At 43.0% G+C, this 14,086-nt stretch overlaps 1 protein-coding gene across 5 annotated transcripts in view; it reads right to left on the bottom strand.

The window, feature by feature from the left end:
- The window catches only part of LOC110522832 (ceramide transfer protein), a 54,118-nt gene that overhangs the window by 21,279 nt on the left and 18,753 nt on the right, over nucleotides 1-14,086 (bottom strand). For 3 of the 5 annotated variants that reach the window (XM_036977086.1, XM_036977085.1, XM_036977087.1), the window contains 2 exons: nucleotides 9,624-9,740; nucleotides 6,230-6,307 (listed from right to left, as the gene is read on the bottom strand). In XM_036977086.1, coding sequence (XP_036832981.1) covers nucleotides 6,230-6,307; nucleotides 9,624-9,740 — 195 coding nt within the window. The remainder of the gene's footprint in view (nucleotides 1-6,229; nucleotides 6,308-9,623; nucleotides 9,741-14,086) is intronic. The other 2 variants (XM_036977088.1, XM_036977089.1) reach the window with 2 other exon arrangements.

Here is a 14,086-nt window from a genome sequence, read left to right as displayed (position 1 = left end):
GAATATAAAGCAGTTTCTTATCTGGTTGGTTGATAAAATACAAAAATCAACCCACAGGATCAAAGCAGTGGTGTGTTTGTTATCATTCTACACAGACAAACAGGGAGAGGGGAGAAATGGAGGATAGAATGGAGCTGGATTAGATAGCGGCCATTATACGGGTTCATGATCAATTCTGCAATTTTGTGTTTTATTGTGCAACATCCGCACTGAGCTAAAGCTGCCGCTTTCAAGGAGCGGAACACTAATCCGGATGCTTATAAGAAATCCGGCTATGCCCTCAGACTAACCATTAAACAGGCAAATCATCAACACAGGACTAAAGCTCAAATCCTACTACAATGTCCAATGTGGCAGGGCTTGCAAACTATCGTGGATTACAAAGGGAAAGCCAGCCGCGAGCTTCCCAGTGACACGAGCCTACCAGACCAAGCTAAATGCCTTCTATGCTCGCTTCGAGGCAAGCAAAACTGAACCACGCTCTAATCTGGAAATGTATGGCTTGTTAGCAAATGTCATTGCCATTGAGCTAGTTATCGTAGTAGCAGTAAACAGCAGCACGTGATATGAGCGATGGAGAGAGATGTGAAGAGAAGTGAAAGGGAGCAGATTTACAGCCTTGCTCTATCCAATCGTAGCAGTAGGATCAAGTTACAACCTGCCCATTTCTTGACAGATAGCTGAACTAGTCAATTGAGTTGTTACAAATTTCATCCTAGAAGCTGAGTTGTTTAGAGATGAGTCCTGACAGCTAAAAAAACTAAACAGCAGTGCCTATATGATGTCCTTCCATACGGGTGTGACATGCTGGAGTGATGCTTCTATGCAAACGTTGTTGATCAGTAGACTTATATAAGTCCCAAATGGAAGGTCAACAGATTATGGTGCTATAGATGACAAACTCCACTGATCAGCCAAAACAATAACTCAATGCATGCACACTCCTATTGAATATGCATTCACCTTGTGAGTAGGCCTATGCCATCAAAAATGTATCCAGTTTATCAAGAGATTTACCATTCAAATAAAATCATTACCATTATGTTGTTATTTAGTCAAATGTATTGTTTGATTTTAAAATGGATGCATACACGGCTGTCTCTGGGAAATGTTGATATCAAAATGTTCAAATTTAATGATATTGAATATCGGCTAAAATATCAGCCCCCCCATGCTCACAGGTCCACTATTTGTTCTGCTGTGTTCAGAGTGCCTTTTTTTCACCTTCACACCACCTGCAACCTCACACACCATGACCACTGCATAAGCAAACCCCTCCCTAGGAGATTGGCTCAGAAAGTCACTGAGGAATCCCTGCTCTGTCTGGAATTAGGTCCTCCCACTCCTACACTCCTCCTGCCTCATATCTTATCTTGCCTCTCCTCCTCTCTATCCTGCTCTCTATTCTCTATGCTGATCTATCCACAACGCTCTCCCTCCTCCTCTCTCATGCCCTTCTCTCTCCCTCTCTTTCAAATCTGTGACCTACTTGATAAGGACTTCTTACTTTCATTTGATCTATTCATTCTCTCTCCTTCTCTCTGATGAGTAATAGGACATAATTCCAGAAGGATCAGGGCATCTGTGGAAAAGATTAGAAGCTGGATCAGCGATGCAGAGTCCTGTACAACACATTACTCTGTGTGTGTGTGTGTGTGTGTGTGTGTGTGTGTGTGTGAACTCGAAATGACAATGACAAGGTTCCAGTTTAACAAAGTTTACTAAAACGTATTAGCACACTACATGGTTGCCATTGCACTCAGGCCAGGTCCATCAACAGCGAGACCCCTACGCAGGCGCACTAATAACAGAGTGATAGCCCCGTAACAACAGAAATATAGGGATACTTAAAACATGAACTTAACAATCTCCCACTTTTCTTTAAAGACCAATAAAACATCAACAACATAATTAACTTTCCATTACTGAGAGCCTTTAGGAGCACAAGAGCGGATGCTCCTTTTTTAGTCAGACAGTCAGCAAGCTGTTCCTTTGTGGTCGACCACAGAATCCGCTGGATTCTCTGTGCTTGAATAAGTTCCTTGATGCTGCTAATCTCAAGACGAAGTCTTTTCTCTGTGACAGACTTGGTTGACTTCACAGCATCAACTAAGGAGTAGTTGTCAGTGACACAAACTACAGGTAGAATGTGCTGTTTTGTCTCACCAGTGGTGAGCTCTGAGAACAGAGTTGCAAGAAAGATCGCATTGTCAATTCCACCCGCAAGAGTAAGTGTTTCTCCAGCCAGTGTGCTTCGGACAACCCTTCTGATCCTTTTTGACTGCCAACGGATGGGTGAGAATCTTCCTCCTTCACCCATTAACCCGATTAGATGTCCACCTTGTGTGCCTCAATCTGTAAGGTTCCCTAGCAAAGCATCACTGAAGACAACTAGTTTCAGAGAGTCATCTTTTCCAACATGCTGAAACTTTAGAGTCACTTGTTGTGATTTCAGTTTACCAACAAATTTGTTTGCCTCATGAATGGTTTGTACATCGGCATGTTCTGTTGGATGCCAAGTTGAAGCCATCAAACATTACATCAGGTCTACTCTGTCTAGCAACCCATAGAATTTGACCCATCTTTGACCTCAATTCATCAGCTTCAACTCCACAGAGAGGGGAATTCCTTTGTATGGCTCTTGAATTATGCATGTGGATAGGTTGAAGATTATTGATATAGTTCTCCTGTTAAATCAGTATTTTTCCATCAACTGTAATCATTCTTGTTATGTTGGCATAGAGTTTATCATGCTCCTCATGGCTGACCTGGAAAACAGCTTTGAGGTGTGAAATCACAGTTGTAGCAAAGGCCTGTGAGCCACCCCAGATGAAGTCATCAACATGACAGGCAAGTACTCCAGTCACATTGCAGTCTTGATCAAGCCAATAGAAGACCTGTACTCAGCATTGCTGCCTTTACTTTTTTTGTACCAGTAGAGCAATGCATCTGCCAGGCCATACACACACACTTTAGTTTCCACAGTGTTCCTTCGCTCTTACCTTCAGGCGTAGGTCAGATGTGAATGTCAAGGGACATCTCTGTTCCCTGCAAAAATGCAGATTTGATATTTATGGAATGAAGTTTCCATTTTTTTCTGGCAGATCACTGTCAGCAGCAATCTGAGTGACTCTGAGGCGCATGTCGGTGAGTCTTTTGGGAGTTCTTTAGCAGCCAGCTCCTCAAAACCTCTAGCCACAAGACGTGCTTTTGGCACTATTCCAGTTAAGGATTCTTTAAGGGTACACACCCACCTTGTTGAGACACATTTTTGTCCAATATCTTTGACTTCCTCAAACACTCAATTTTTCCTCCAATTACTGAGCTCATCTAGCTTAGCTGAGTCCAATGACACGTCCTTTGTTTCAAGTATATCATTTTGAATGTCATTCTGTTTTTCTTGATTTTCCATTGGTTCAATTCTGAGATTATCTAGTGACAGGTCAGCTGGCCCTGTTGTACTAGAAAGTGTAGCTGGTTCAGAGTACTGCAAGTTGTACCAGTTCTGGTGTTTTCCTTTGGATTTTCTTGCTCGACTGTTGCTGTATGTGGAATACCACTTTCTCTGTCCATGTATTTAACAGTTTGTCCAGTTTTCAGATTGTTGTTCCAAAGTTGTCTATGAAAAGCCAACTGACATTTACATCTGGACAAGAGGAATACCTATGTAAGAATGCTGTTCATCGACTACAGCTCAGCATTTAACACCATAGTACCCTCCAAACTTGTCATTAAGCTCGAAACCCTGAATCTCGACCCCACCCTGTACAACTGGGTCCTGGACTTTCTGACGGGGCGCCCCCAGGTGGTGAGGGTAGGAAACAATATCCCACCCCGCTGATCCTCAACACTGGAGCCCCACAAGGGTGCGTTCTGAGCCCTCTACTGTACTTTCTGTTCACCCATGACTGCGTGGCCATGCACGCCTCCAACTCAATCATCAAGTTTGCAGACGACACTACAGTGCTAGGCTTGATTACCAACAACGACGAGACGGCCTACAGGGAGGAGGTGAGGGCCCTCGGAGTGTGGTGTCAGGAAAATAACCTCACACTCAACGTCAACAAAATAAAAGGAGATGATCGTAGATTTCAGGAAAAAGCAGAGGGAGCACCCGCCATCCACATCGACGGGACAGTAGTGGAGAAGTTGGAAAGTTTTAAGTTCCTCGGCGTAGACATCATGGACAAACTGAAATGGTCCACCCACACAGACAGCATGGTGAAGAAGGTGCAACAGTGCCTCTTCAACCTCAGGAGGCTGAAGAAATGTGGCTTGTCACCAAAAACACTCAAACTTTTCCAGATGCACAATTGAGAGCATCCTGTCGGGGTGTATCACCGCCTGGTATGGCAACTGCTCCGCCCACAACCGTAAGGCTCTCCAGAGGGTAGTGAGATCTGCACAACACATCAACGGGGGCAAACTACCTGCCCTCCAGGACACCTACACCACCCGATGTCACAAGAAGGCCAAAAACATCATCAAGGACAACAACCACCCGAGCCACTGCCTGTTCACCTCGCTATCATCCTGAAGGCAAGGTCAGTACAGGTGCATCAAAGCCGGGACTGAGAGACTGATAAACAGCTTCTATCTCAAGGCCATCAGACTGTTAAACAGCCATCACTAACATTGAGTGGGTGCTGCCAACATACCGACTCAAATCTCTAGCCACTTTAATAATTCAAAATTGGATGTAATAAATGTATCACTAGTCACTTTAAACAATAACACTTTATATAATGTTTACATACCCTACATTACTCATCTCATATGTATATACTGTACTCTATACCATCTACTGCGTCTTGCCTATGCCGTTCGGCCATCGCTCATCCATATATTTATATGTACATATTCTTATTCTTTTTGTTGTTGTTGTGAAATTGTTAGATATTACTTCATGGTCAGAACTAGAAGCACAAACATTTCGCTACACTCGCATTAACATCTGCTAACCATGTGTATGTGACCAATAACATTTTATTTGATTTAAGGATTCTATCAACTATCAAGATCCCAGTATCAGAAGCAGATTCATTTGAAAACAGTGTAATGTTAAACTGCTCTCTCGCTGTGTTTACATTTTCCTCTGTTAGTTTAACTTGTTCATTTTTATGAGGACAGTCTTTAACCCAACGGTAAGTGCTTTGACGAATAGCACATTTTGATCTCCTTCCATATTTGTCCAGTGGATTTGTCCCGGGAAATGGCGCCCTCTTCTGGTTGTCTTGAGTATGGGACTTGTTGGCGCCTTTTCTCTGCTGCTCAGTGTAATATGCTGCGTCACACACTTGCATTCCATCTGTTATTGGCGCGACAGATGTGTTTTCACCCCAGAATTTTTTTTGTGCCCACTTCATTGATGCAAAAGTCAGCACAGTACAAGCAGTCAAAGCCAACTGTTTCTCCCTACCATCCAGACAGGTAGCATCTAGCAACTTGAAAGCTAACACTGCATCCGGGAGAACCATGTCGTACTTGTGCATCCTAGTGTACCTCTGTTCAAAATCAATGATGTAGTCCATCATTGCAACTGAAATGTCTCTAGTAACACTGTCAAAGTTTGAATATGCCTCGTAGGCACGGTCTTTCTCTTCTGTTAGAAACACAGAATCCAGTGCTCTGATCTAAGTTCCCATACCATCATCCTTGTTCAAATCCTCCAGGGGTATTTCCAGTGCTGTATCTCTTGCTCTTCCCTCGAGTGATAATACCACAAGTGCATGCTTTATCTCATCCAGATTAGTAACCCGTGTCCAGATTCCAAGTTATTTTCCCAACTTTCATACGAACCGAGGTGGCACATTGTAGTTATTAGCCATCCTCTGCTATCAATGTTAACTCGAAGTGACACAATGACCAGGTTCCAGTTTAACAACATTTTTAACACACTACATGGCTGCCATTGCACTCAGGCCAGGTCCATCAACAACGAGACCCCTGCGCAGGCGCACTAATAACAGAGTGATAGCCCCGTAACAGAAATATAGGGATACTTAAAACATGAACTTAACAGTGAGAACCCCTCCCTGGAAGCTTTGTCCTTCATTCTGAGTGTAAAAGAGGTGCCACTCACTCCCCCTTATTTGACCTGTTTTTAAATGGTGAGAACAGCAAATGACAACTCCGGATAAAAGGACACACACACACACTATATTAAGGGTACTGTGCTATAGGGAAATAGATCAAACAGTAGCTTTGGGTTTAGTATAGATAGACTTGCCATTAAACACACCGCTGATGGAGGGACTAGGGAGGTCCTCTGGATGACTCCACTGTCTATCCTCCCGTCTCTAAGGCTCTAGTAGAAACAGACACATCACACACGGTTAATACAGTTTAATCTATCAGTGAATGTGTGTAACAGGGAATGTTATGCGAAATGACTGAAACAACTCTCAACCAACTATGTACCACAAGTGACGATCATGGAATTTTGGACGACGATTATTTGTCAGCCAAATGACTTTGGTCACCGTTGTAACCATTCAAATAGCAATTTAAAAAATATATATATACACACACATACAGTTGAAGTCGGAAGTTTACATGCACTTAGGTTGGAGTCATTAAAACTTGTTTTTCAACTAACTATAGTTTTGGCAAGTCGGTTAGGACATCTACTTTGTGCATGACACAAGTCATTTTTCCAACAATTGTTTACAGTGATTATTTCACTTATAATTCACTGTATCACAAATCCAGTGGGTTAGAAGTTTATATACACTAAGTTGACTGTGCCTTTAAACAGCTTGGAAAATTCCAGAAAATTATGTCATGGCTTTAGATGCTTCTGATAGGCTAATTGACATAATTTGAGTCAATTGGAGGTGTACCTGTGGATGTATTTCAAGGCCTACCTTCAAACGCAGTGCCTCTTTGCTTGACATTATGGGAAAATCAAAAAGAAATCGGCCAAGACCTCAGAAACAAAATTGTAGACCTCCACCAGTCTGGTTCATCCTTGGGAGCAATTTCTAAACACCTGAAGGTACCACGTTCATCGGTACAAACAATAGTACGCAAGCATAAAAACCATGGGACCACGCAGCCGTCATACCGCTCAGGAAGGAGACGCATTCTGTCTCCTAGAGATGAACATACTTTGGTGCGAAAAGTGCAAATCAATCCCAGAACAACAGCAAAGGACCTTGTGAAGATTCTGGAGGAAACAGGTACAAAAGTATCTATATCTACAGTAAAACGAGTCCTATATCGACATAACCTGAAAGGCCGCTCAGCAAGGAAGAAGCCACTGCTCCAAAACCACCATAAAAAAGCCAGACTACGGTTTGCAACTGCACATGGGGACAAAGATCATACTTTTTGGAGAAATGTCCTCTGGTCCGATGAAACAAAAATAGAACTGTTTGTCCATAATGACCATCGTTATGTTTGGAGGAAAAAGGAGGAGGCTTACAAGCCGAAGAATACCATCCCAACCGTGAAGCACGGGGGAGGCAGCATCATGTTGTGGGGGTACTCTGCTGCAGGAGGGACTGGTGCACTTCACAAAATAGATGGCATCATGAGGCAGGAAAAGTATGTGGATATATTGAAGCAACATCTCAAGACATCAGTCAGCAAGTTAAAGCTTGGTTGCAAATGGGCCTTCCAAATGGACAATGACCCCAAGCATACTCCCAAAGTTGTGGCAAAATGGCTTAAGGACAACAAAGTCAAGGTATTGGAGTGGCCATCACAAAGCCCTGAACTCAATCCTATGGAAAGTTTGTGGGCAGAACTGAGAAAGCTTGTGCAAGCAAGGAGGCCTACAAACCTGACTCAGTTACACCAGCTCTGTCAGGAGGAAGGGGCCAAAATTCACACAACTTAATGTGGGAAGCTTGTGGAAGGCTACCCAAAATGTTTGACCCAAGTTAAACAATTTAAAGGCAATGGTACCAAATACTAATTGAGTATGTAAACTTCTGACCCACTGGGAATGTGATGAAAGAAATAAAAGCTGAAATAAATAATTCTCTCTACTATTATTCTGACATTTCACATTCTTAAAATAAAGTGGTGATCCTAACTGACCTAAAACAGCACATTTTTACTAGGATTAAATGTCAGGAATTGGGAAAAACTGAGTTTAAATGTATTTGGCTAAGGTGTATGCAAACTTCCGACTTCAACTGTGTGTGTATGTGTGTATATAAAATACATTTTATACCCTCCTCCGCTCCTGACTGTATGTGCTGCAGGCATTGGGGGGTGTTGCCTAGGCAACTGAAGACTCATTTTCTACAACACCCTGCTTGTTTCAGCAAGAAGAAAGTCCATTTTACCGCAGAAACAGATTCGATCGCACAAATGTCCAGGCTTCCTGTCTTCAGTCAGCTGTTTGAGTAAAGTCATATAAAAAATATAAGCTGTGATGGAAACAGGAAGTTCCAATACAATTTTATAAATGCAGAAAGATCCTTTGTTCAAGACGGCGGGATCTTTTTGTGTCGGTAAAATGTATTATGTGAGAAAATGGCGATGGAAACACCTTTATGCGCAAATATTGATATAATTACCATCATATCAAAGTAAACTTGGAGTCACACGATGACAAGGTGAGTGGTCTTCCCACTACGACTCGGAAAACCATGCAGAATATTAGGCAGACAAAATAAGTTATGACAAACTTTACAGGGTGGTGAAAGTGGGCCTCCCAAGTGGCGCAGTGGTCTATATTTGCATGAAAATCTGTTGCCGATTGGATGGAAACCCAGATAGTGGTAAATATACTGAACACAAATGTAAAGACAACATGTAAAGCGCGGTCCCATGTTTCATGAGCTGAAATAAAAAAATGTCCCATACGCACAAAAAACATATTTCTCTCAAATGTTGTGCATATATTTGTTTGCATCCCTGTTAGTGAGCATTTGTCATTTTCCAAGATAATCCATCCACCTGATAGGTGTGGCATATAAATAAGCTGAATAAACAGCATTGTCATTACGCAGGTGCACCTTGTCCCGAGGACAATAAAAGGCCACTCTAAAATGTGCAGTTTTGTCACAAAACACAATGCCACAGATGTCTCAAGTTTTGAGGGAGCGTGCAATTGGCATGCCAACTGCAGGAATGTCTACCACAGCTGTTGCCAGAGAATTGAATGTTAATTTCACTACCATCAGTCATCTCCAATGCCATTTTAGAGAATTTGGCAGTACGTCCAACTGGCCTCACAACCACAGACCACATGTAACCATGCCAGCCCAGGACCTCCACATCCGGTTTCTTCACCTGCGGGAACGTCTGAGACCAGCCACCTGGACAGCTGATGAAACTGAGGAGAATTTGTCTGTAATAAAGCCCTTTCTGGGGAAATACTTCTGATTGGCTGGGCCTGGCTCCCCAGTGGGTGGACCTATGCCCAGGCATGCAAAATCCATAGATTAGAGTCCAACTAATTTATTTCCTTATATGAACTGTAATTGAGTACAATAGTTTAAATTGTATGTTGCGTTTATAAGTTGTGGCAATAAAACCTGTAATTTAAAGAAGAATACAGCAGAGGAAAGAACCAAGTTAGATCCATTCCATTTCAAAATGACAGAATTCAAATACAATACAATTAGAAAGACATATGGCAAACTCTGGTGATGTGTGTCTCTTACCCTGTGTAGTTCGATGGAGTTGATCCACTGGTGTCTGTGTTCGGAGTCTATGGCTCTCAGGTACCACACACTGTCGTTAACACTGATGTCAAGCCTGCACTCATCAAACTCAAGGGGCTGAGGGTAGAGATAGAGAGAAAGGGTAGAGAGAGAAATATGATTAGTATGTTTAAATCATATCAACAAAACATTTAACATAGTGGGCCTGTCAAAAAAGAAAGAGGGGGGAGGGGAATATGAAGGGTAAACTGTAAGTGCTGTTATTGTGAAGTGGAAACGTCTCGGAGCAAAAACAGCTCAGCCGCGAAATGGTAGGCCACACAAGCTCACAGAACGGGACCGCCGAGTGCTGAAGCACGTAGCACGTAAAAATAGTCCATCCTCGGTTGCAACACTCACTACCAAGTTCCAACCTGCCTCTGGAAGCAGAGTCAGCACATGAACTGTTCGTCGGGAGCTTCGTGAAATGGGTTTCCATGGCCGAGCAGCCGCACACAAGCCTTAGCAATGCTAAGCATCGGCTGGAGTGGTGTTAAGCTCACCGCCATTGGACTCTGGAGCAGTGGAAACGCATTCTCTGGAGTCACCTTCACCATCTGGCAATCCGACGGATGAATCGGAGTTTGGTGGATGCCGGGAAAAGGCTACCTGCCCTAATGCATAGAGCCAACTGTATAGTTCGGTGGAGGCGAAATAATGGGGATGTTTTTCAGGCTAGGTTCGGGCTAGGTCCCTTAGTTCCAGTGAAGGGAAATCTTAATGCTACAGCATACGACATTCTAGACGATTCTGTTCTTCCAACTCTGTGCCAACAGTTTGGGGGAGGCCCTTTCCTGTTTTAGCATGACAATGCCCCCGTGCATAAAGCAAGGTCCATGCAGAAATGGTTTGTTGAGATCGGTGTGGAAGAACTTGACTGGCCTGCACATAGCCCTGACCTCAACCCTAACGAACACCTTTGGGATGAATTGGAACGCTGACTGCGATGCCTGACCTCACTAGCTGAATGGAAGCAAATCCCCGCAGCAATTTTTCAACATCTAGTGGAAAGCCTTCCCAGAAGAGTGGAGGCTGTTATAGCAGCAAAGGGGGGACCAACAAGTGTGCGGTTAAAATTGGCAAAGAACACACACATTTCTTTCCACAGGGCCGGGGGGTGAGACAGGGATGCAGCTTAAGTCCCACCCTCCTTAACATATATATAAACAAATTGTCAATGGCACTAGAACAGTCTGCAGCACCCAGCCTCACCATACTAGAATCTGAAGTTAAATGTTTGCTACTGTTTGCTGATGATCTGGTGCTTCTGTCCACAACAAAGTAAGGCATACTGCAGCACCTAGATCTTCTGCACAGATTCTGTCAGACCTGGGCCCTGACAGACCTGGGCCCTGACAGACCTGGGCCCTGACAGACCTGGGCCCTGACAGACATGGGCCCTGACAGACATGGGCCCTGACAGTAAATCTCAGTGAGACAAAAGGTGTTCCAAAAAAGGTCCAGTTCCTAGGACCACGAATACAAATTCCAACTAGATACTGTTGCCCTAGAGCACACAAAAAAAACTATACATACCTCGGCCTAAACATCAGCGCCACAGGTAACTTCCACAAAGCTGTTAACAATCTGAGCAACAAGGCAAGAAAGTCCTTCTATGCTATCTAAAGGAACATAAAATTCAACATACCAATTAAGATCTGGATAAAAATAATTGAATCCATTATAGAACCCATTGCCCTTTATGGTAGTGAGGTCTGGTGTCTGCTCACCAACCAATCATAAAAATTTTAAAAAATGGGACAAACACTCAGCATGCAGAATTCTGCAAAAATATCCTCTGTGTACAACATAAAGCACCAAATAATGCATGCAGAGCAGAATTAGGCCGACACGCACAAATTATCAAAATCAAGAAAAGAGCCGTTAAATTCTACAACCACTTAAAAGGAAGCAATTCCCAAACTTTCCATCACCCACAATGAAATAAACCTGGAGAAGAGCCCCCTAAGCAACCTGATCCTAGGGCTCTGTTCACAGACGGACAGCAGGACAGCAACACAATTAAACCCAACCAAATCATGAGAAAACAAAAAGATAATTACTTGGCAAATTGGAAAGAATTTACACAAAAAAACAACTAGAATGCTATTTGGCACTAAACAGAGAGTACGAGAATACCTGACCACTGTGACTGACCCAAAACTAAGGAAATCTCTAACTAGGTACAGACTCCGTGAGCATAGCCTTGCTATTAAGAAAGGCCGCCGATGGCAGACCTGGTCCTCAAGAGTGCACAAACTGAGCTGCACTGGAAACCACAAACTGAGCACATCATTACAACACTATGTGTTTATTATTTTGGAACTTTTCTAAGTGTAATGTTTACTGTTAATTTTGTATTGTTTATTTCACTTTTGTTTATTATCTATTTCACTTGCTTTGGCAATGTAAACATATGTTTCCAGTGTCAATAAAGACCCATATATTGAAATTGAATTGAGAGTGAGAGAAGGAGAGGGGTGAGGGGTAGATTTAGTGAGGAGGACGTTCTGACCCATAAACGTTCTGACCCATAAACACAGCAGGGAGATGTCAAATCTCTTTCAGTAAACAACAACAGCATCCAAGTCTGAGACCAGGGTGTTTGACTGCTTTACTGTTTGTTTTGAATGGAGTGTGTGTGTGTGTTTGGTTTTACTATCCTTGTGGGGACCAGAAGTGCTCAAAGATAGGAAAACAGTGACAATTCGGGACATTTTGCCAGTCCCCACATGGAAAATGTATATTTTAGGCTTAGGTTTATAATTAGGGTTAAGTTTAGGGGTTAAGGTTAGGGAAAATAGGATTTTGAATGGGAATCAATTGTTTGGTTCCCACAAGGATAGTAAAACGTACGTACGTGTGTGTAATAACCTGGCCAGTTAGTTCAGGTCAGAAATCTTCTGATGTCGCAGATCAACAGCTATCAGAACCAGAGGACTACCAGAGCGGGAAACTAATCAATCCCTCGTATTCACAGCTAGAATTGGAGCAATAGTTGTAGTTAATGTAGAGGCAGAAAGTCTAGTAAGCAAATAGGTTGGTAGTCCAATCTCCCTTTCACCTCATGTAACACTTGATAAAGCTTCATGGCAGACCAGGACCATTTATCTCCGTTTTGTTTGTAGCTACATCTTGTTTGGCCAGTATTGTGTCAAGTCACTCTGGGTAACACTGACCGTGGCGTAAGCAGAAAGTAGCCCATCACTTTTTTCTTTTTTATCTGTCAATAGCACCTCCTAAATTTAGGGTGTAAATGTTGAGAAAAGTAGCAAAAGTTGTTCTTCTCAACGGCTAACGTTATATCTTTCAAAAATGGCGTGGTATAAAGGACTGTCAACACATAATGAACAGCGCATGTTATAGACAGAAGCAGGCTACATGACAGACCAATCCAAACTCCTCTCCCGGCATGTCCAGCCCATCTATTATCTCAGCCAATCATGGCTAGCGGGAAGGTTCCTGTTTTTTTCCACCACCTATGTTCGTAATTTAACAATTGTATCCATATTTATGGATGGAATACAAGTTTGTTACTAAGGCACATGAAAGTATGTTCAAATGACGCTCCTGTAAAGTAGTGACATACGCCTAGTTTCCTGAAACGAGTCACTTCTATTAACAATTAAAACTGAAATATGACACTTACATAAATATTCAGACCCTTTTTACTCAGTACTTTTTTGAAGCACCTTTGGCAGTGATTACAGCCTCGAGTCTTCTTGTGTATGACGCAACAAGCTTGGCACACCTGTATTTGGGGAGTTTCTTCCATTCTTCTCTGCAGATCCTCTCAAGCTCTGCCAGGTTGGATGGGGAGTGTTGCTGCACAGATATTTTCAGGTCTCTCCAGAGATGTTCGATTGGGTTCAAGTACAGGCTCTGACTGGCCTACTCAAGGACATTCAGATACTTGTCCCGAAGCCACTCCTGCGTTGTCTTGGCTGTGTGCTTAGGGTCGCTGTCATGTTGGAAGGTGAACCTTCACCCCAGTCTAAGGTTCTGAGCGCTCTAGCGCAGGTTTTCATCAAGGATCTCTCTGTAATTTGCTCCATTCATCTTTCCCTCAATCCTAACTAGTCTCCCAGTCCCTGAAAAACATCCCCACAACATGATGCTGCCACCACGCTTCACCGCAGGGATGGTGCCCGGTTTCCTCCAGGCGTGATGCTTGGCAATCAGGCCAAAGAGTTGAATCTTGGTTTCATCAGAACATTCATCAGACATGTTTCTCATGATCTGCGAGTCTTTAGGTGCCTTTTGGCAACTCCAAGTGGGCTGTCATGTGCCTTTTACTTGCTAAATTTAGAGTCTCACAGCAATACTTTCCAAATGCACCGTATATTAGTCGTAAGTAGCTAACTTATATGTTTAACATTACTTGACCTTCTGTTGCATTTCTGATTTCTGGTCTGAAAGCCACA

Source organism: Oncorhynchus mykiss, chromosome 5 (assembly GCF_013265735.2).
Source record: "Oncorhynchus mykiss isolate Arlee chromosome 5, USDA_OmykA_1.1, whole genome shotgun sequence".
Taxonomy (NCBI): Eukaryota; Metazoa; Chordata; class Actinopteri; order Salmoniformes; family Salmonidae; genus Oncorhynchus; species Oncorhynchus mykiss.
Note: the sequence above shows the minus strand (reverse complement) of the source record. Positions and strands in the feature narration are given on the sequence as shown.